The following is a 24,340-nucleotide window of genomic DNA, read 5'->3' as shown; positions in this document are numbered from 1 at the left end:
CGTAATCATGAGTCATGAGTCTTATGACCGGCATTTAGGGGTCTTCTGTTCCTTCCGAGTCTTTTCACTTTCTCTACTTTATCAAATTACCTTTTTCTTTGCCGATAACATGCCAAATGACATTAATACCCATATTTCTTTATGACTATACTACCCTTGCATAATTCAAGATTCTTTATCTCAAAAAATAAAATATAATTCAAGATATTCAAAAGAATAAAATACCATAGCAACGCTTGAGTTTGACCCCAAAAAAAAAAGAAGAACCACATACTAGCGACTTGAATCAAGGTTTAAAGTATCAGTATCGAGTATTGTATCGGTCAAGTGATTTTAAGAGGTGTATCATCCTGTATCGAGTATTGTATCGCTCTAGATAATGTAGTATAATTCAATTGAGACACGTATCGAGATGTATCATATCGGATGTGTCAAATATGATTACGCATCGGCTAGTATCGTTTGGTATTGTGGGATACTTTAAACCTTTGATTTGAATACAATGATATATTTCTCAGTTTTCTTCTAAAGGGCATGTATTGTATTGCATCAAAACATATTCGAAGACCGACACTTTAAATTGCTATGAATATTAAGGGGCATGAAAAAAAGATCCTTCTTGAGTACGTTTTCTTGATTGACATTATTAGGTAGAACATGGTAGACCCATAAGAATTCTAAAAGCACTTGAAACCAGGGTAATGTCTAATTAGTCAAAGAAAGAATCAAATTAAAGTAATTAATGGAACCATGAGATTCTAATTTTCATGTAAAGTAAGCTATATTTCGAGGGACATAGACCCTTATTTAGCTTTTGTGTCTCTAACTTTTTTGGAGAACATGTTTCACACGCAAGGCAAAATGGTTACCTATCCTATCATTATGAAGACAATATCTAACTCAATCAAAATCACAAGATTTATTTTAAAGAAACTTTTTTCTTTAATTTCGTTAAGAAATGATGATTTAGATTTACCGTGCTATGTAAAGTTTTTGTCCTGCCATTATTCGTAATGTCTTGGTATATTTGCCGAAAGAAGAAAAAACACTTTGAGGTATGTTGTTTGGCAACAAGATTGTGTTTTTATTAAAAAAAAAAAAAAAAAAAAATTGCATTAACACTTACTTCTTTAAGTGAAAAGACAATATTTTTCGATTTTGGTTCATGTTTGGCCAAAGGAATAATAAATTATTACAATATTTGGAGATAACTATTGGATGCGATAGATCTAATTTAAAATTTGGATCCATATCTTCCCTAAATAATGTAAAATACAAAAGTTGACCAAAAAAAAAAATGTAAAATACAAACATTTAGGTTAAGAAAATAAATGAATCTATGGTTATGGAGATGATAGAAATAATCATTTGTCACTAATTCATCTTTTATACTCAAAATATTTATAAAAAAAAAAAAAAAATCTGCCAAGAGACATGGTTTTTGCAACAAGAATACAAGAAACAAGATGGGTGAAATGACTATTTTCCTTGTCATGAAATGAAAAATGACATTTATTTGGATAAATCATTATTAGTTTAAATTTAAATTTTATGCCCGAAAGTCTAATTTAAGAATGGCTTAGATAGAAATCTTATAGTGTGGAAAAGGCCAATAGAATAGTATTACTATCTAGTCCCATGCCACCTTTTTCACAATTTGCATTCATGGCAATTAATATTCACTATTTGAAGTCCGAGATAGGGAAAGAATTAATTCTAGTTTTAATTAATTTAAAATTTTCTCAAAAATAATTTAACTTACTTAAAGGAGTGTAAAATTCATGAGGTAATTTTTCTATGTAACTTTACCTCAGTAAGTTTTTATGAAAAAATATATTTGAATATCTTGACCTTAAACTATAATTGTATAGTAAATAAATGGTAGTTGCATTGAGAGTTGCTTCCTTTTGAATTTTCAAACTAACTTAACGGTGGATGTTCGTTTAATAAGCAAAGATTTGAATCCGGTCATGGCGGTAACATAGTTGGTAAGCAGGGGTATGATAGTCATATCACTAACATATTTAAATAAAATTTCTAAGCGAATCTTTCTAGAAGAATCAATATGATAATGAGTTTGAACAGAATACGTAATTTCCGAGACTTTCTTTTTTTAGTATTGAATCACGTGTCGGGGAAAGCCCTAACCGATGTGACAGATTCTTTATTAGTTGGTGGCGGACAAAACAGTCAAATCATATCTTAAGCCCACGCAGTGTGTAACGGGTCGGGGATCCCCATGGATTTATTAAATCTACACAGGTCCTTTATTGGCATTTTAAAAAACAAAAAGCTAAAAGCTTCCACCGTGTACAAACGCGGAAACGCCCATAAGGCCATAAGTTCTGCTTTTGAAATACCCAAACTGCCCTCTTAACGCGTAAAAGAGCTATCCACGAAGGAGGCAAGCTTCCAAGTTTGACCCGGTTGAACTCAGAAAAAGGGTAGTGGGTCAGGTCAACCGAGTCCGTTTTGCGGAAGGGTAGTGGGTCCTGGGTCCTGGTGGTTCAACCCCGTGTGACATGGGACCACAGGCAGATCCCGTGCTTCAGTATGGGATGTGGGGCCCAGGGAACATAGTGGACCAGTTTAGTTATGGTTCTGCTGGACCAGGACCACAAGAGCAAGAGCGAGAGCTCTTTGACGATGACCCCATGTAAGAAGTGGTATGTTTTGTTGAGTTTATCAAAATAAGATAGAGATACCCACGAGAATCAAAAGGTTCACATTAATATTTTCTTCTTCAAATAATATATGATCATTCCACAAGACTAAACCTTATTCCTACCTTCTTTCTCATTGGTGTGATATTTTGAAAATTCACCACTAATGTCGAGTTTGTTTTCATCAATTAATTAATATTGTCTGAAGATCTCATGGTGAGTCAACACGTGAACTATGTCCGTGAGTTTACTTTCCAACGTCTCATTTCTCTCTTCTTTCCATCTTATATGTTGAGTATGTTTCATGTTTCACATTATATTGTTGACGGACATGAGGAGTCTCGCTTTCCGATGAGAGGGTTAGGCCGCCCTCGCTAGGGGTGTGGGGGCAACAGCGTCTCCTGGAGCCTCTAGAGGATCCAAGGTTTTTTGAGCTTAGAAGTTTCTTTACAGTTTGGGCTTAGACCCATGAATAACTATGGCTTAGAGTTTCTGAGTGCATCTATATATATTCACTTGTAATAGCACATCTGTAATAGTTGTTTGAGAAGAATACACTGAAAAACCTAATGTTGGACATAACCCACATTGAAGTGAATCAAAGTACAATCCGTGTCTCTTTCTTGTTTTCTATTCAATTGTATGTAATTTTTTTTTAAAAAACAAATAAATGTGATAAACTGCCCATAGTATATAATGTTTACTAGAAATGTACAAATACAAAAACCATGTCTCAAATCAAGTTTAGGGTTCATCATTTTATGCAATAATAATCATGTGAATGGCTCGTGCATAACATGGGACCTAACACCTATGCATGCACCAAAAGAGTCTCCCTCTCTCACTCTTAAACAAGTTTATAATTACTTTGACCAAGCATATATATATATGCCAAGGATTTATAGCTTGAATCCAGGTTTTGGTATCCAATGCTACGTGCATGCATGCATATACATACATTTTAGTACTGCTAATGCATGTTACCAGTTGAACTTTGAATTAAATTATGTGTGGTTGAAGCCGTAATTAAAGGTTTCAATGAACCAAGAACTGCACCTGATCCTAATGTTATTCTTGTCGAGAATCATTTGCTTTGTTTAGATTGAACTACTTAGCTTGTGTTTTAATTAATTCCATGGGATACAACTAATGTTTTCCATCCACAGTTTGAAATAGTCATGATATCTTAGAATATATTATTGTGTGAGAGTGATCATCACTAATCCTTAGACGACCGAATCCCAAAGTTCTTTTATTCTCTATGTACATGTATTCTATTAATGATATTATTTTCACTTGAAATTTTTTAACAACATTTGGTTGAATGCTCGGCAATTTGACTTAGATTGGAAAAAAACCACCACATTCGATAAAATAGTGGTTAAAGGTTCACAATAAGGGAATTCAAAAAGAAATGATTCTTTAAATCTAGTCATACCATGATATTTTATTGAATATTGACAATTCCAACAGATTGTTCATAGTATAATGCCAGTGAAGTAGTGGTTTAAGTCTAAGATGTTGTCTCTGAGATAGAAATTGGGATTCAACTTCTCTTGAAGTAGGAGTTACCATAGAAGAAAGTTGACCATTGATTATCAAGAAACTTGCCTACGATTGATTGCTAGCAAATCTTGTTCTTTGAGCTGTCAATAGGGATGGATTATAAATTCATTAGTAATATGTCTAGTTATATATGTTGGTTCAAAACTTTAAATCCAACGAGTGGAATAATTCGTCAAATAAAATTCATGAAAATGATATACTTGTATTTTATTTTATTTTATTGTTGTCTCACATAAAAATATGATAATAGCAGAGTAAGAATGATTACAAGAAAGAAAGAAGAAGATGTAATTTTTGTTCAATTAAAATGAATAATAATAAATAAAAAATAACTCTTTTAATTGAATTTTCCCCTCTTTCCCTCTCTTTGTTTTTTCTTCTCCAAATCAGTGCTAACCTCAAACAATTCAAGTAAGCAACATTTTGAGCAAGAACAAGAACAAGATTGGTTTCTTCTCTATAATATAAATTATAATCAAGTAACTGAAGATCTAAGACAGAAATGACTTTTCCCTTACTGGGATTACCAAAAAGAAAAAAAATAAAAGACTTCTCCCTTACTGGGATTACAGAAATTTTAAGTGTCCTATATATCTCCTATTAAAACAAACAAGTCATAGTTTGAGATCATCATCATCATCAGCGTGTGTTTCCCCATCAGCCTGTTTGAACTGAACTCCAAAGCCTTTGGCATCTGATTGTTTCATTATCCTTAACCTTCTGCATGACTCAGTAAACAACCTGCAAAAATCAATTAATTATATATAAGATTAACGTTCATAATATAATTACTCTTTTTCCCCTCTTAATGAGCTGAAATTAACATTTCTCAGAAAGAGACTTAGAGACATGGTCAACTATAATGGAACCCTAGCTTCAGTGATGCCCAAAAACTCAGCAATATTAGAGCCTGCTTCAGCTATAGCTCTTCAAAGACTATGGACAGATTGGTCTGTTGACCCTAAAAAAAAAAGTTCAGCACAAACTCCAAGACCATTGTTTAATCTGGTTCTTATCATATTATATGGAGTTATGGAAAATAAGAAATAAGGAAAGTATAATAAATAAGGTAGTTGAAGAGATATAATGAATAAGGTAGTTGAAGAGATAGAGAAACTTACTCCCAGGGAACATCACCAACCAGCATCCAGTCTCCATCTTTGTCTTCATAAATGGGAATATATTCTGAACCAAAATTGCAGAAGTAATTTTTAGTTATTAATTTTTTTTTTATGAATGTTACTCATGTTCTTCTTAATATTGCATGGCTGCCTAAGAAGATCAAATTAAAGCGTCAGAAAATAAGAAAAACAGAAATAGCTAGAAATTATCTTACCGATGCCATGGCAACCAAAGAGATGTTGGAAGGCGAGAGCAAGATCAGAGTAGCCTTTATGAGTTTTCAAATCGATTTTACGCAGAAAAGGTGCTCCATCCATGCTAACCTTGACGTACAGTTTCAGAGTTTCATGAGTTTGAGCAGCAGCAGTAGAATTGTTCTTCTTCCTGTAAGAGTTAACCGGTGGCCACCCCACGATTTGAGTTTTGTTGTTGTTGTTGTTGTTCTGGTCTTTCTCGCTGCTTGAGCTGTTCTCATCGCTGGTGAAAATCTCAGAGAAGACCCTCTTCTTGGTGTCCACTGAAGAACCTCCACCAGGAAGACCCAACCTCAGCTCTGTAATTTCAAGCCCTAAACCTTCTTCCTTTTCCATTGCCGCAAAGTGATCTTTTGGGTTCTTCTTCTTGTTCTTTCTTCTTTCTTGAATGGTTGATTTGATGTGATTAATATGAAGAGAGGTGGAGGAGAAAGAGGGAGACATGAGAGACAAAGAGAAGGCAATGACAGGTCAACTGGGGCTGAGTTGTCGGTCAAACGAGTAGCAAAAAGTGGAGGAGCATTTGGCGCCATATATCAAATGTATTACAAGGTGGCCGGCCAAGAACTTAAAGAGGGTTCAGATTTAGGAATTAGGGCAGATCTCGTTGCTTTCTTGGTTTCCTGATGCCATGCATTGCTTTTAATCTCCACCGTTTGATCTACTCAACCACAACAACACACCATGTGCAGTGCCCTCACCCTTCAATTATTATTTTTTTTTATATTTTAGAATATGTAATTTCTAAAAAACAAGCCGATGTAGGATTGGTAGAGTGGTAGAGATCCATACTTCTCAGTTGAAAGGTCATGAGTTCGACCCAAGGTGCGCGCAAGCTAACCCGGATGAACCTCAGCTGGTCAATTTACTTAACGCCTATTCAGGGTTTAGTGTTTGACTAGGGTCAACCTAGCTTGATCCTACCACTTTCATATGTTAATTTTGGTACTCGTATGATAACAATATTGAACTGAGCATTGTTTTATTGTCTCGTGGTTTAGGTCTAAGATGAAGTGTTTAGCTTTGCCCAAGGCAACTGATCAACCTTGAAGGATCAATGTCAAGGTTAGGGTGAGGGCTAGGCTAGCTTAACTAGGATATTGAGGGTCATGGGTCAGGTGTCTTGTTTTAAAATGTCTTACATAGCCCGAGCATCATCCAAGATAAAGCAACTACTAAGAGTGGTAGAGATCCATACTTCTTAGTTGAAAGGTCATGAGTTCGACTCTGTAGACAGTGTCTCCGCTCTGAGAATGCAATCAAGGTGCGTACAAGCTGACCTGGATGAACCTCAACTTTCCAAAAAAAACCAGGTGTCCTGTTTTAAAATGTCTTACATAGCCTGAGCATCATCCAAGATAAATCAACTACTAAGATTGGGATATTCTCCAAATAATTACACATAATTACATTTAATATCATAATTTGATATGAATCATAGAGAGCAAACAGTAATTATGATCAAACTTTTATGAGTTTAAATTTGTTGTGAAAAAAGACGGAAGGTACGTATTTCGGGAACCTTAGAGAATTAAAGTATGAACTACGAGAAAACTACGTACTTGAGTATCTTTTGATGATACTAAACACAATGTGAAAAAAGAAAAATAAATCAGAGACATGATGTTGAATAATGATCACATTTCTTTCATGCTCAATCAAGCCTCAATTTTGAATAAAGGTGAAAGAGGAAGAAGATTCAAAGATGATAAGTTGAACTTGAAACATACCAACTAGTCATCCTGGGGGTCCCAATAAGTTTTATTTGAATTATCATCTCTATAATTCTAAATCTTAAGACATTATTCAAAATCACATTGGCATGCATGGGACCCTTTCTATCTCATAAAAGATTCGAATCTCACGTGCAAAATGACTAGTGAAATCGACACCCTCTTTTTAAGGGTTGAAGTATAAACAACCTTCTTTACACAAAAAAAGAAAAAGAGAAAGAGAAAGGAAGTATAAAGAAGCCTTCTATTTAAAATAATAATAATAATGATAAAAGGAAAAAAAACAAAGGATTTTGCTTCGGATCATTCGGCAACGGTCGAGATTGAAACATAGATCAAAATTTTGATCTCGACGGTCCATTGCATAAAATGGTTTCGCGTAAAAGTGAAGCAAGGCTTGGAGGGAGGGTAGGGTGTGGTGATACTCCTTGTGTTCCTATCCAACCCACTGACATGTCACCCATGATGCTTTGTCCTGGCCTCCTAAGAATTAAAAGCATACCTTTCTGGTGGGGATCTCCTTGTCTTCTCCAGTTGATTCATATAACATAAACCACCAGCAGATTAATATAACCAGAGAGGGTTCAGAAAGACTCAGAGAGGGAAGAGAGAGAGTTCTATCATCTATTATGTTCAAAGCAATGGCCATGAGAAGAGATGGTGTTAACAAGTTTTCTAATCTCATAAGAAGAGTGGTTTACTTCTTTTTGTTTCATGCAGGCATCTGGGTAACCCCTGGTTATGCCATATAAGGTCATAGATTACCTTATTGAATAGATATCATTTGCTCTTAACTGGAAGCAAACTATAAAGATGTTTAATGGGTCTCTTTAATACTAATCTGATCAGCAAGTAATATTTGTTACACACAGAGAGGAAAACATTTGGAAACAGCAACAATGGAAGAGAGTGATATGATATATTATTCAGAAAACAACAATAAAGAGATATAAGAGTGAGTGCCCACAAGCTCCTGTTTGTTAGAAGAGATGATGACTTTGTGGCTAGTTTGTAGCCTTAGAAAATTCTTGATCTGTCTGTTGATTGATATATGTCACTCTCCTTCAAAGTCATTTCACAGTACTCACTTGTCTGGTTATATATACACTCAAGATGTAGATGTCTGAGCTGAAAATAGGACCATTACTTCTATTGGTGATTCATTCTCGCAATCACTTTAATCTCCCATGTTCATCTAGCTATCTAAAATGGCAAGACATGAAGAAGAAAGGAAAAAAAAAGGTAACTATGGATAATAAAGCTAATATGGTTAGTGAATGGTGATGTGGTGTAGAGGTGTAGGCTTGCTGGACCACTTTCCACTTGAAGCCACAGCATAAGCAGGTGACAAAAGCTGTACAAGCCAAGAACAGTGTTGGATTGTAAGCAAAGAACCAATTTATGGACCATTTGCTTTCGACTTCACCTCTATGACTCACCAACTTCCCATAGAGACTAGCAATGGCTGGCCAGGTTCAAGGCTGTCAATTTTATGACTGAAATCGGAATTAGCCATCTAAAATTGAAAATTGAATCGACTGAAACTAGAGTAAATCATTTTGATTTTGATTGTAAGAGCATGGGAAACTTCTGGGTCTGGGTTGATTTGGGTTTACTTTGACTCTTTACTAGTCAATTTGAGACTGATTTGGACAAAATGTAGATTGCTTAAGCCCACATTCCAATGAACCTTCATTCAAAATTGCAAATGGATTCTATTTGGATGCCTCAGATGCATTCAAGTACGTGGAGGATCCCTGCGCTCTTCCACATAAAGAATGAAATAGTCCTCTACACTATACTAGGCCTCCGGTGGGGCTCCGCTGACGGGGCCAGTGCTTGCGCTGGTAGTGCACAGGGCTAATGCTTGCATAGGTCGCACTCGATAAAAAGTCCGAACATTGCGTAGCGGGGGGCGCTAAGTCACCGCTACTGCATCCCCTCTTTTGAAATGCTGTTTACCAAAAAAAAGAAATAGTCCTCTACACTCGTCTTCATTTAATGGGTTTACATCCATTCCACGCAAATGGCCGAGTTTTGTCTTGGTCCATGAAAGTATTAAATTGGGCCTATATGAGTTGTGACACCTAGCCTAAAGCCCATTGAGAAAGTATGGCAACACTGCAGTCAAGGGGTGGAGTCAAGGTTGGACATTGGGAGGGGGGGGGGGGCGGTTGGGCGAGCACTAATGCCTTTTCACCACATGGCCCATGCTTGATCCATTGTGGGTCCCACCTTTGATTTTTTTTTCATATTTCAATGTGAAGCCCACATTAAAAATTTAGGTAAATTAATAGGACTAAAATATAGATAATACAATTATAAAAATATATTGAAATAAAGCATAGGGGCTAAAATTGTAGGATTAGTGTTATTTCCATTTAAAACTTCAAAATATCATGAAACAAAGAAAGTGGGGAAGAAATTGTGCGAGAAAAGATAGATTTGAAAGCTATTAACTAAATTCAATGATTATGATTAGATCTGATATAATTAATGGCTGAAATTGTAACGGGATTTAAATTGTTATTAGAATGAATCGAAATTTTAGGAGAAAGTTCAGCTAATCTTAAAAAGTTGGGGGAGGGGATGGTACACAACTGCACAAGTAGTATATTTCAAACAGTACAGTTACTATGCCATTTTGGTGGTGATGGTGTGAACCTTGCTTGCCATGGGAAGTGAATGTTCTTTTTGGGTGGACTAGAACTATTCATAGGAAAGGTTTCCTCAACTCATGGATCTTCAATAGCTGTTGCAACCTCATCAATGTTTCTTCACTTGTTAATGAAAGTTTGCTTCACCATTTATCATGGGTTACGAAAATCTCCTAACCTTTTCAATGCGATTTCGCAGGCAGAAACAGCATGAGAAATTGAACTAAACGTAACCCTTGCAGTTCCTTTTCCATCAGAATCCCACCAAATCAGTAGCACTTTGTGATGGAATATGATGGGAGAAACGGAGGAAAGCCCTTTAAGCTGAACGAAAGTCTGACCAAATTCGAGAATTGTCTCATCATCCCACCTCACAGAACTAACAACTTTGCCTTACCTGCTTTTCCACCCTAACCAGCCCAGCCCATCAGATCGGAAATTGCTTGGGTAATGCGCATGATCGTCAAGCCGACGTTTCAATCGTCAGATCTGAAATCTCGGTCGAGATCAAAATTTCGATCAACGGTCCAGAATAGTCTTTCGCAAGAAGATCCTGGGCATTGAAGCAATGTCCTATCTTCATATATTACTGACTCTTTAAAAAAATATAAAATAATTACATGTGACGTGGCGCACTCTAGGCATTAGAGCCTTCTTCCGAGTAGAATAGATCTTCTGTTATCAATAAAAATCAGAATAGATAGATCTTATAAGTTCTAACAACGTGCTTCAGACATCCTCTGGCTCGGTCTCACGACTTCGAAACCTAATTGGTGAACAAAATCTTTATTAATTAAAATGTTAATTGATCTCACACTTTTTTCCTGTATAACAGATATAACCAAAAGAAGAAGAAAAAAACGCGTAAGCAGTTACGAACAGCATGTTCTCTCAACGCAAGCTTGGACCCCATAGAACCTTCACCAGAGGAGAGGTGGTTGGGGAGGGGGGGAAGAGTTAGAATATGATGATGTGGGGTGAAAGAAAAACCTTCTTTGCATTCATCTGAGATAAAAGAAGAGAACATCAAGCAACCGAGCAGACACTCTAATTACATGGGCTTCTGACATATATTACGGAGAAAATTATAAATTAAAAGTAAAAAAAAAAAAATTTTTAAAAAATGGAGGTAGGTGAGGGTGGGGGAGACCAAAGGAAACAAATGTGATCAGGACATCAAGCATGATTCCATACAAGCAATTTGCGATGCAAGACTGTAGTTACCGCAAAGAAGCTCTATGCATTATATGGAGGAACATGGTCAGAGATGCCCAAGTTCTGGCGCTGCTTCGGCCTCCATAGGCTCCTCCCCTTCACAACCTCAGCCCCGTTTTCAAGGCGCAGCAAATGTGCACACTCGATGCCACCGACATTTGCCGATTCGCCGTGCACACCATCACAGACTGCAGTCAGGGATTGAATCACATCGTCCTTCCCACATTCTCTCCTGTACTCCAGAGTCAGGCCGTAGAGCTCCTTACTCTCCAAAACCGAGTTCGGGGAACTCTGCAACACCATCAAACACATACATCAGAATTGCCAAATTCAAAATTGAAATTCAAAGGAAGTTATGAGATGGTAGCCAAACATGCCAACAACCAAACAAAAGATCACAATCAACAATGAACAGCATGCAGGAAATGTATTCAACTTATACAAATATAAACATATACACCTTGACCCAGCCACCTCTGGGACAAATATGTAGGATCTAATTTTCAAAGAATAATGGAGGACCTGCAGCTGAAAATCAGCCACAAAGGATGATACATTTCAGTGCACTCTAAGGAAGGAAGGTACATTTGGGAACCAATGGAAAATTGAACCCCATACCCCAGTAGCTCTGTATCTACTAAGACCTCATCTTATTTCGCAAAGTGCTAACATAAATATCACCCAACTTGGTTCCTCCAAAAAACATAAACAGATATAACCTACATGACAACATATACCCAAGACGAAAGGAAAAAATTATTTGCAGAATGGGTCTACCTCAAGAATCCAACCAATGTACTTCACATTGTTCACATGTTGATTGACATCCAAATCATTCCACCGAGGCTGCAGATTAGGAGTTAATTCAGTACAGCACAATCATAAATTAGACAACAAATATTGTAAAAAGAAAAAGATACCAAACAATATAAATCCTAGACATACGGTTAAACCAGTTCGGATGTGATCTGCTGTGCTGTCATCAAGCTTTGGCAGCTTTCTGCCATCCTCCTCCAGGATAGGAGGACAATCAATGAAATAAGGCTCTATTTCACCACGAACCTCCTCTGGCATTTTAGATAATTTCCGTGTGTGTTTATTCATCATCACCCACACACTAGAGGCAGAAAAGAAAACAATCAAAACCAGAAGAATTCCACCAAACCTAAGGAAATTCCCTCAAACATGAATGAAATTACCAAGCACAAGTAGCCATTTAAGTTTCTTACCTCGTAGCTCGTGTAAGTGTTTCACCAGTCTTACAATCCCGTATAAGCCAATCACGTCGCATGCCATTCTTCCCAGAACTGTTGACCCAAGTATCCACTTGAACAACATCACCCCTACCAAACCAAAATGTAGGGTACATCTCAATTATGAGTTACATATCAACAAAATGTTCGAAAAACTGCAAGAAGGATATTGTGACATCGTCCAGGCAACAGTTCTGTCTTTCATTATTTATTTATAAGTATTTTTTTTTGGGTGGTGTAGAGCACATTCCAGGACAGAGTTCACCCGAAAAGATAATGCCATCCCAAAACTAAATAAAATTGACTCACAAAGCAAAAGATAATGCCATCCCAAGACACTATGATCGACTGTCCATTTCTGAGCCAGTTAGATCAACCAAGTAATGCTTAGCCCTTAATTCATATGGAAAATATAACAAACAAACAACAACAGGTCTTATCCCAACTAAAACGGGTCAGCAATACAGAAATATATTACAGCACCAACAGGAAAGAAAAAGGGGGAAAAAAACTTGAATTAGAAAAGGTGTTTACTAAAGAGGCAAAGAGGAGGACCTTATATAGAACATTCAAAAGTAAATACGGGATTAATTAGCCTAGAAATCAAAGACCTACATTTTCATTCACAAAAGGCCAATCCTCAACATGGCAAAAGGTGTCCATATTAAATCTGCCAGATAAAATCAGTACCAGGTCGATCCTGGATAGAGGTTCTGTATCAGTTCAAGGGTAAAAATGTTTAATACTATATACTTTAAAAGATGGGGGAGAAAACCAATCGGTATTTCTATTGTTATTGGCTGTCAACATCAATATCTCAATTGTTGATCCTCATAGGCGCATATGAACAAACATGCAAAACATAATACTTCAACAGCATCCCAGAGCATGAAGCTAAAGTTAAAGTGAGATCTGGGAGGGGAAAATGTTCAGAGCCTTACACATCTCCTTAGTTCCGAAGTAAGTGATACTACGTTTAAATCACATTTGCGTGGGTATCCACAACTTCCGGCACATACTGATGTGAACCAAGTGAGCTGACAACTCTCAAAGGATATTTAAGAAATACTAGAGATATTAATGAAACCTCTTATTCATGCTTAGAGTAACATCTACAAGTAGGGGTTAAAGTAGAACAGATTATGCTACTAAATAAAGCAGTAGCATAAAAACATAGTCAAGTCCAAAACACAAAATTATCAAAAGCATAAAAAGAGCTAAAAACACAGGAACAGCTGAAGATAGTCCTCATTAGTGACTAGAACATATCTTCAAAGAACCAAGAAATACCAAAACACCAAGTAGATAGGAAAATTGCTTACCATGAAGGATAGCGATCCACAAGAACCTGCATCTTAGTGACCACCCATATCAGGTTCTTTCTACTCATTTCCGGTGTTGAACCAAATCCATCCCCTAAAAGCCCCGCACTCTTAACATGGTTCAGTGCAGTCTCCTGTAACAGCCAAAGCCCATCAGTCATTAAACACATAAGGGTGTCCCCCTGAAAAATAGTTTGGGGATATACAAAGAATAACAAGCACAACAGATCCCACCTGTAAATGATTCATTAACGTGTCTATACAAGCTGTCTGATCCGCACCTATCTCATATGATCTAATTGAGAAATTCTGACTGAAAACAAGTCCATCCTGCACGATCCTTCCGAGACCAAAAGGGTCAACAAGCATGTCAGGCCGCCTAGGCTTCCAATCAAAAACCGTCCACTGCTTCTCAGCTGCCAAGAAGATCGTCGTGATGGCAGCAAGAAGCACACTCCAATCGGGCAACTGATTGATGAAAGTCCTGGGGTGGGACGACGCTGTGTCATCGTTCTTCGGGATTCCCGTAGGTGCGGTAACACCGACTGTTGTACCGTTGATCTTAGGAGGAGCATGGGCAGTTGCCTTAACTTGCACACCACCTGAAGAAGGAGCGGTTTTGGACTTGATTCCGCGAGTATCCAAGTTGTCTGATGCTCCTCCAAGTATCGCTGATGTCTTCCCCGAAGATGCCTGGGCAACAGGGAAGAATGCTGAGGCGGCGGCTGAAGCAACCATGATGAAAAGAATGAGACCCTCCGACGAGATAAAATGTGTTACAGACCAAAACACTCCCAAAAGTACCCTATACTCCTGCGTCCAAACTACCAAGAGAAGTCGAAAACACTAGAACTTTTGTCATAATGCACCAGATTCTGACAAGTACATCTGCAAAAAATTGAAGAAGTATTGTAAAGCATAGTCGCTGATCCTCCCACCGAAATGGAAACAAAATATTAAACTAAGCAGGACCAAGGTTAAATTTTCTATAATTGATTCGGTGAGAAGGAAGGTAGATAGGGGGAGAAAAAGGTTAAATTTTAGAAACCAAAGAAGAAAATGTCAATAAATTAAATAAATAAAGAAAGAAAAAACAAGTTGCGAGATGTTTCAGGAATCTCTGAAAATACAATATTTAACAAGAGAATCGAAGACAACGAAGGGAAAAGGAGAAATTTTTAATGTACATTCAGCAGAAAATCCTGAAAATCTGAGAGTAGGGAAAGAAAATAGCACAGCAAGGTGAAATGCGGCCGATCTCAGAGGCGCCTATAATTGTTCCCGAAAAAGCCACAATTTTTTTTGAAACGAATAAGTCTCCAAAAACCACAAATTACAGCGTCAGATCTAAAACTCCTATCTATCCAGAAAACAAAAGGATGAACATCTACGGCCAAAGCTAATGACCTAAAATCCAAGAACCTTTCGATCCACTATCCAAAAAAGCATCAAACAATCCCGATCTTCTCTCCATTCAACTCCAGAATCAGAAAACTCATTAACCATTTTAAGCAGGTAACTAAGAACGGGCAATACAAAATAGAAAGGAAAAAAAAATCAAATAAAGTACCTTCTTCAGAAAGAAAATGAGCAGCTCAACAACATTAACTTCCCGTCTTCAGCCGTTCTAACGGTTTTCTGTTCAGTTTTTAGGGTTTTGGATGGTTTTTGTGCTCTTCTCGCCGTTCCACGCCTCTACTTGTGGATTTTGGATTACTCTGTCGCAGCAAAACTCAAAACTTCAAAAATGTAAGAAGGAATTTTTTTTTTATCTCTTACAAATCGCAGAGGAAGACCAGAGCAGAGCGAAAGCGAAGACAGAGAGAGAACGGAGACGTTGGCCAGCGGCTCGTGGGTGGCGAAGTGGCTGTCCAACACCATCATTTTATACCCGCCACCTGGCCTTTCCGCCTCGCTCGTTCAAGTACCGTGTATCCTTACTTTTTGCCTTGTTGTCAATTTACTGAAATGCCCAGCTGTCAAGTTTTTATTCTCAACGAATGTCCCAACTTCTATTATTATTATACGTTACAGTTGTCTGGAGAACGTGTGAGTTCAACAATATTCCTACCACCACATTCTTGTAATTACTGAAATACCCTTACATTTATCAGTCTTGGTTTAACGTTGGATAGAAAAAAAATTAATCCAAATGGGTAAATTGCTTTTTTCTTAAAAGGGTAAATTAACTGCAACACACATACTCGGGTCGAACACTGGATTAATCAGGGCAAAGCCTTGGAAATCGGGGTTTGGTAACCAAAAGACAAAAACCTACAACACACAGCCACAAATTATGTGGGGTCTACGAGTAAAAAAATAATAAAATAATACTTCATCACTTTAACTTTGTGGGCCCTCTTGTAATTCGTGGTCAATAATGGTCGAAGAGGTGATCCAGCCTCAATTAACTGCAACTGATAAGAGGAATAAGGAATTTGGTCAAAATAAATTTGTTTGACTAACTTAGATTGACGGAACATTTGAACCTAACGTCACCATATCTCTAAGGGATGAAGATGCTGCTTGGTTGCGTGGAATCTGATGAGTTCAAGATTCAGTTTTTAAGGAAAATAAAATGATAATGGTTGGTTGTATGATACAATGAGTGCCCAGTGATAAGAATTTGTATATGTTTAAGAGCATTCAAAATTATTTTTTATTTTATTCATATTTGAATTTAGATGATTCAATTAAATAATCGGCTTTAAATTCGGATGTGTCAATTTTAAGTTGGATATTTATTCGATTTTTTAGAGTTTAATTTTAGAAAATGCATCGTTGATATTCATTAATATAAGTATATAACTAATTACATTAATTGGGACCAACATTCAAGAATGAATTTAAAATTCCATATGGATATTTTTTATCCATCCGATTAGTTTGAATTTAGATTGGATATTATTCCAACATTAACTAAACGAATGAAGATGAGATGGGCTGCCAGGGTGAAAAGGATCTAGACTACCAATGACACACGTCCACCATGCTATCATTTCATGAGTCCAGGGGTATGTGTGGCTCGTGTGCGGGGGTCGAGGGATGGAAGAATAGGCAGTTAGGTGGAGAGGAAATGCGTGCCTCTCCAACTCTACATTTCTACCATATCTATGTAGAGATACGAGCACCTCAAATCAAAAAACCATATTTTGATGACTCTATTTCTAAAACATTTAGATGAGTCATCTTGAGATTTCTTAACGATATTGGCCAATAAGAGTACATATAGAAGCATCAAATGGGCTAGCACTTCTATAATTTCCACATTCTAAAATTTGATTTATATGCATATAAGCACATCTAGGGTTTTGATGTTTGTATGAGTGAAAATAAGTTGAAAAGAATGCAAACTACTAGGGAGTGGCACTGCTCATATAGATTTTGGGTTCCAAATCAAATTTGGACAATTTAATTAGGCGTTCGTGAAATGGTCTAAATTTGATTTGAAGCGAAAAATTCATCTGGGTGGTCAGCTACTGGGAATAGCACTGCTTCCTAGTATAACCTGAAAAGAATGAATTTGTTTTAGAACTCAAAGCACCTAACATGTAAAAGAGTTAAGTTCTAGCCAAACAAGACATTAAAATACATTTTAAAGAAAAGATAGTAGGTGAATTAAACTTGTCATCACCCCCAATGAAGACACAAGATCTAAATGGATCAACCAAGAAAAGTTACTTAGAACACCACAAATTACTATTTTAAGGGTCCAACCTCCAACCATAATCACTTCCCAACTGGATAATACTTATGGAGTAAACAAAGTTATAAAAAGAAACAATAAATGAAAACTTTACAAATTATTCAATAAGAAAATACATATGGAATTTGTTTTTGCTTTTTTGGGTAGAATAACTGTGGAATTAGTAAAGTATACTATATATATACTATAGTATTTCAATTTCATGTTGCCCATGAAGAATAACTAACCATTAATGAATGATCTTCAATTTCTTGATTGGTTCATGACTTCCTTAAAAAAGAAAATCATAAAATAACATTAGTTGTAACTTGTAAGAGGGACTTTAATGGGTATCCACACGATTTCTTATTTCTTATTCTTTATTCTTTTTTTTTTTTTGGTATGTTTATGATACACACAATGAAGGAAGATCACCTAAATTAATATATAAAAAAATCATGAAAATAAAATACATTATTAGCTTAAAGCTACATTAGATCCCACAATTTGATCAAGAGTATTAAGTTGCACCTAATTTTTCTCAACTTGGGAACTAACTTTTTTGGTTTTTCATACATGTCTGTCTCATTTACATTTATTTGTATATTCTAATTATTTATTATTTTCTAAGAGAATTGCTTGAGATGATACTTTTTATTTTTTTTAGTTGATCATCATCACTATGTGGGTAGAATTATGCATGAAAGATGCAAATGCTATCTAGAGGTATGACAAAGATTTCAAAGATTCGGGTTCTTTCTTCTTTTCTAGGTGATTTGTTTTTTCAGTTCTTATCTCGCTTTTGAGATCTAGTCTTCTGATTATTCTTTCTTCTATTTGGATTGATAGAACCCGAATCTTTGAAATCTGATCTTAGATAAGCTAAACCAAGCTTTCCAAGTTGCTCAAATTCAGGCCTTTCATTTTGTGGTAAATCTGTAATGAAAAATTTTCAGAATATCTCTGAAAAATCAAATCTGCTACATCTTAATTTCTCTATAAAGGCTAAAATTATTTGATCGACATCAATGGGTTTTGATTGTAAATTTAAAAACTTTAAAACCTAAAGTGTGAAACAAAATCTATATTTCCGTTTATATCCCTTTTTCATTGTAGCCGTCAGATATTAAAACAACAGGTGTCTTGTTTGCGGCAGTGAGCGGAGGATATCCGCTCTGCCGCGAACAAAAATCCTCCACATCCTCTGTAATTCCTTTCTTTATAATTCACTCCTAAGATTGTGCCATGTGGCATTAAGTAATCCAACGGTCACCCAATTCAAACTAGAGTTTTTATGTGAATCCAGGGAGATGATTGGAATTACTTTGAGAACCCCTCACCTTGATCCTACGTACTTCATGATCTTTCACGAAAACTAGATTTTTCATATTGTAAGATAGACTGGAAATATTTAGAGAATGATCTATCGACACTTTCATTATCAAACACAGACTAGTTTCTTAATGCAAAAACATGTAAAAACGACAAGAAGAAAAGCATTATTAGAATAATCTATCACACTTTCATTCTCAAACAAAGACTAATCATCTAAACGCAAAAACATGGAAAGCATTACTAGACACATACAAATAATGATTAAGACTTTACATACTCTCTCTATTAAAAGCCACAGATATAGGTTTCCATCACAAGTGAAAGACACAGTTTGGCACCACTGCAGCTAGCAAATAGAAGCGGCGGCCATTGAAAGCTTCTTCTCCTTCTACAGTTCTTCTTCCTTATCTACTGTCCTCTCTAATCTACTGTACTCTTAAACATGAGAAGTCCATATATCTGAACCTACATGGATCAGGTCTTCTTAATTGCGTGTCACTCTCAAATACCCACTTCTTTGAAAACTGTATTCATTTCAGTTTAATTGTTGGGTGGTAGCTGAACTGCCTTCTCCCCCCTTTTAGATCTCCTGTATCTCTCTCTCTCTCTGCCCTTTTCTTGACTTCTTTGATATATACCAATACAGGTCAGAGAATATTAAATTCAATTCCAGTGAGAACCACAAGAAAAAAAACTCTCGTTTTTCTTGGCTTTGTGTATGGATTATGAGAAGTGGCTTCTGAGTGCAGGTCACTTTCTTTTACTTGGGAATTGTAGAGGGAAACATGGATATATTATATATGTATGCCTTTGAATATATATAAAGATGATCATGAAACTAGGTCAAGAATTTTTTGAATTGGATTTTACAGATTAGAATCATTAATGTGGAAAATTTTAGATTCAACTTGTAACTAATTAACACTTCAATCTTAATAACCGTTGAGTCGATCAAATGGTCCATGTCTTCAAAAAATTATTATAAGATTGGAAAGACAAGCAAATATAGTGGCTCTTAAATGCAAAAAACCAGCCATCTAGTTTGATTGGATTAGCTACTTTCAACGTTTTAATACAAGTTGAGAAGCACTATGTTTATCAATTCATCATGTATATGGCCTTTTTTTTTTTTTTTTTTTGAGTGGAGGTAATTAAAGGGTTTAGGGATCTATGTGGCTAGCATTTTTCCATTCATATCAAAACCTAACTAATAAAATTTAATGACTCGTGTCTTTTAATTAATATGGACCCTTATCAGAAATACTTAACGTGAAAATTTTTAATGATATGGACATTAAGGAATTCCTTGAGTTGCCAAGTGGGGGAATCTCCTCAAAAAATTTTTAGGGATTAATTGTGGAATCTGTTATTGACTAGAAAGTGAAAGTTCTGGAAATCCATATTATTGAAAAAATTATCTTAAATAATTATGATTATGTATTGGGATGACAATTCTAATACTAATTATATAGTTTTTGTGAGTAATTTGCATGACTAACTACCATGAAAAACCTTGAAAGTGATTTCTCTTTTATATAAAACATACACTCACAACTGATTCTCACATGAAACTAGCATAAACATTAATTCCTAATGTGGGTTAATGACTTTCTTACGAAAAGCCAAAATAAGGGAGGTGTGTGTGTGTGTGTTGAGATTCACAAGTCACCATTGTTGGTGAGGTACAGCATTTGTGAATGAGAAGCCAAGGAAGAGCTTCTGTTGTACATGAGATAAGGACTTTCAATCTAAATTCAAAACTGGTTCTTACATGAAAGATGAAACTAATAATATAACATAAACATTAATTCCTAATATGGGTTAGTGACTTTCTTAGAAAAAGCCAAACGAGGGAGAGAGAGAGAGAGAGATTCACAAGTCACCATAGTTGGTAAGGTATAACACATCACTACTTAGCAGGTATTAATTAGTGCATGAGAAGCAGGTATGAATTAGTGCATGAGAAGCCAAGGAAGAGCTTCTGTCGTTATATCAGAAGATTTTCAATCAAATCTCACTAGTCATCCATGTGGGTTTGTGTGTATCTGTCTTTTTTCCTTGAACAATTAGAAGCTAGCCATGAACTGGTCCTGAGAACTAGGGAGTTTGGTAAACGACCCATCATATATGGAATTCTGCCTTGAAGCTCGGTTGATGCACATGTGCAAACCATTTGTTTTCAGCATCAAACAGTTGAGATTAATGCTTTGTTTCGATCAGCTGTTTAATTTCAGCTTTAATTAGCTTGCCAAAGTTGATGACTTGCAAGATGATTTATCTGGGAATCAAGAACTTGAAAGAATGAATTTAAGTTCCATGCATGAGAAGTTTCTGATCAGGAATCAGGACCAGATGATCATCAGTGTGACTTTCGATCGATCTGTTCCCATTCCAGATTAATTGGTAATGGAAACCCATACCCAATATCTCAAACCTGAGTGTGATTATTTCTTGACTCTTATGTGGATAAGAAGAGCCGACACCACCTCTCCCATCAATATAATAATCTGATCCAAAGTTGGGGTTTTCATCTTCTTGTTCACTTATTCACCATGATCAAAACGTACAAGAAAATATGACCTGTAATTTTCTATGGTTACCCTTAATCAATCTATTTTTCTCTTAATGCATGTCTTCCCTAATCATTTTGTCTGACAAAATGGGTTTGTGATTAAAATATTTATAACCTATTGATCCAGGAACCTGCCTCCTTATCCTGGAAGATTACTAAGATATATACTAACTAAGGAGGCTTGTTGGGTTTCTATTATTGTTACTCATTAATCTATTTGGGTATACCTGGATTTTGATATTTTAAAATGTTCAAAACATGGGACTCCCACAAGGACTGGAAGTTTCACTGGGGATAAGATACAAAGTTACAAACAAACCATTAAAATAACGACAAAACTATAACAAGTCTTTATCAAATAAATTTTGACTTTTGAATTTATCTTTGCAATCAAATTCGTGAGATCTAGAAATGTAAGAGAATTCACAAGAATCAAACTGAGTGCGAAATCTACTAATATCAAGAAGGTTTGGCAGAACTAGTTAGGATTAGAGGGTCTAATAACCATATAGATAGTATTTTATAGTTTATATTTTGTATAGATTACTCTCTAATGACGTGTAGTTTCAAAGAGTAATTGAATTCCATATAAAATTTTCTTTTGGTTCCCTTGAACGCAAATGTACAATAAGATACATAGTTTTGCTTTAGTTAGTATATTTTCTCCTCCCCCACCCCTTTATTACCAAAAAGTTAGAATTCTTCCACCATTTCGGGCAACCAAAGCACCCAAAGAAATTAGTTACACTCATTCGGTCATAAATTTTGATCTCAACCATTAAATACATTAGGGTAAGGCTCACGTAAATGAAACATGGAAGCCTAGGGGGCATGAAGCATTTATTGCTTATAACTGAGAAGAGAGGTGGTGTTGGTTGGGCCCCTAGAAAGTGGGGGACCACTAAATTGGGATCCTATCGAGGTAGACTCCAATAGTAGGACATGATCAACATTGAAGTGTGAGCTCACCTTACTCGTCAGCCACGTGTCTTCATGATGCATTCAAATTGTATAAAAGTTACCTGTACAACTCACCTACAAAGTTGTAATAGTTATCGTATCCAGTTATCTGGCGTTTGCATCTGAATCTGGCTCAGCCGCTTAGGGCCAACAAACAAATCTACAAAGAATCAAAGTGCATGTTATGTAATTAATGAGAAGTCTGTATCTAATTTTTGTTGAAAGACTATTTCAATGCTTTAACATCAATGTACAACTAACCATTAGGCCAAAATCTCTTTCAGTTTCTCCTACTTTCTCATTTTATATTTTCTCCAACAAGAGCTAAGATACAATCTCTCTTGTTGATCTACATTCTTTTGTGACTTTTTTCGTAAAGAATTATTTGTTTTTCATACAATGTGAACTGACATTTATGAAATAATACGATTTCTCTATTTAGTTTTTTCTTTTTAAGTCACTTTGGAAGCCACAATATTTTTTTGATGGTGAAATGGAAGCCAAAACTTTGGTTTCACCAAGTTGGTGACATGTATTTAGGGCTGCAACAGGGTCGGGCTTTTGCAATCCCAAACCCATCCCTATATATTTTAATTTAAGTCCATTCCCACCCTATCTCTAATTCAGGGCCAAGGATTACTGTCCCTGTAAGCCCTACAGGGCCAAGCCAAGTCCATTCCCGCCTTGATTGGCCATGTCCCTGGCCCTAGCCCTGATTGACTTATACTTAGCTTTGGCTGATCTTATCTTTCTCCTTGTTCCTAATTCATTGAGATCAAGCATCAGGGACAAAATTATGGCCAAAATCAGCACAGAAAAATCAATGACTAGTCGGGACAAGTCCGGCGAGCCAAAGACTAATCCCAGGCTCGCGCTAGGTAGGGCCAAAATATTTGACCCTAACTCGCCCTCAAGGCCAAAATCGTGAGCCCAAGCCCTATTCGAGCTTAGGGCAGGTCAGGGCCGTCGAGTCCAAATTTGCACCCCTACATGTATTGTAATGGAAAGGCTCATGTGTTATTACATTGCCCTATTGCTCAACATACATGGTTTGGTTGCCCATGGTCTTGGAGGATATCGGAGGAGAATTGCAGCACACTGAAAGAATGGCTACTTCGGGGGACAAAATTAGACAAAATGCTGAAAAAGGAAGCAGAGAAAAACAGAGCTTAGCTTCGTTCATCGCTTGGTTTCTCTGGAGGGCAAGAAATGAGAGGGTAAAGGGTATCAAGAGCTAGTCACCAGTAGACATTTTAAAACAAGCATTACATGGGATGGGGGAGTTAGTGGAAGCCCCAAGTAAGAATGGAAGTGGTTTCAACAAGGCAAATTATTTGAGAGGATGCAAAAATGGGGATATGGTAGCCACCGGTGCATCCCTTTATTAAAGTTAATGTGGGCGCTTCCTGGGTAGCAGAGACCAAAAAGGGTGGTGTTGGTATTGTTCTTAGAGGTTGTCAAGGCAAACTGTTGGGAGCTTATTCCCATCTAGGGTTTTTTTTCAACTGAGCTTGAAGGAGAAATAATGGCATTACGATTTGGATTATTGGAAGCAGTTGCAACTTATTACACCTATATACAAAAAGATGTCTAGGATATTATTCTTCTGTTGGGAAGTTTTGAGAATTCTGTTCCTTGGACTGCTAATCTAATTACAGATGTTCTAGTTCGAAAGGCCCTTTTGCTTTCGGGTTCGAAAGAGTGGTCGTTTTCTTTCATTGGTTAGTGGACTTATGCTCACCCTCCACACGTGTTCGCTTTGAATGAAATGTAGGTTACCAAAAAAAAATTGTTTAAAACTGATTTTTATGAACAATCCAAATTCCAAACCTAATTTTCCCACGTCATCTATCCATACAGAATGAGCATGCACCGTAAGAAAGAAGTATAATAATACCTTCTGGGTTAGTTCAGAGTTGACACACAAAAACAGTCTGGAACCACCACAACCATGACGACGATGGATGGTTTTTCAGTAACTGACGCGACTGGTTCAAATTTGC

The 24,340-nt window shown here is 36.5% G+C and overlaps 2 protein-coding genes across 2 annotated transcripts; both read right to left on the bottom strand.

Moving 5' to 3' along the window:
- Nucleotides 1-4,666: 4,666 nt before the first annotated feature.
- On the bottom strand, nt 4,667-6,086 carry LOC149025021 (auxin-induced protein AUX22-like). The gene is made up of 3 exons (XM_089143053.1): nt 5,566-6,086; nt 5,351-5,414; nt 4,667-4,970 (listed from the first exon to the last, which is right to left on the bottom strand). The coding sequence occupies exons 1-3, from the start codon at nt 6,047-6,049 to the stop codon at nt 4,844-4,846; spliced, it is 675 nt and encodes a 224-aa protein (XP_088999179.1). The 5' UTR covers nt 6,050-6,086; the 3' UTR covers nt 4,667-4,843.
- A 4,673-nt stretch (nt 6,087-10,759) lies between these two features.
- LOC149025020 (palmitoyl-acyl carrier protein thioesterase, chloroplastic-like) lies at nt 10,760-15,656 on the bottom strand. The gene is made up of 7 exons (XM_089145218.1): nt 15,356-15,656; nt 14,020-14,673; nt 13,786-13,919; nt 12,440-12,553; nt 12,156-12,327; nt 11,988-12,056; nt 10,760-11,501 (listed from the first exon to the last, which is right to left on the bottom strand). The coding sequence occupies exons 2-7, from the start codon at nt 14,521-14,523 to the stop codon at nt 11,232-11,234; spliced, it is 1,263 nt and encodes a 420-aa protein (XP_089001344.1). The 5' UTR covers nt 14,524-14,673; nt 15,356-15,656; the 3' UTR covers nt 10,760-11,231.
- Between the last annotated feature and the right edge of the window lie 8,684 nt (nt 15,657-24,340).

Source organism: Hakea prostrata, chromosome 2, assembly GCF_041222555.1.
Source record: "Hakea prostrata isolate BN-2017 chromosome 2, UWA_Hpros_2, whole genome shotgun sequence".
Classification (NCBI taxonomy): Eukaryota; Viridiplantae; Streptophyta; class Magnoliopsida; order Proteales; family Proteaceae; genus Hakea; species Hakea prostrata.
Note: the sequence above shows the minus strand (reverse complement) of the source record. Positions and strands in the feature narration are given on the sequence as shown.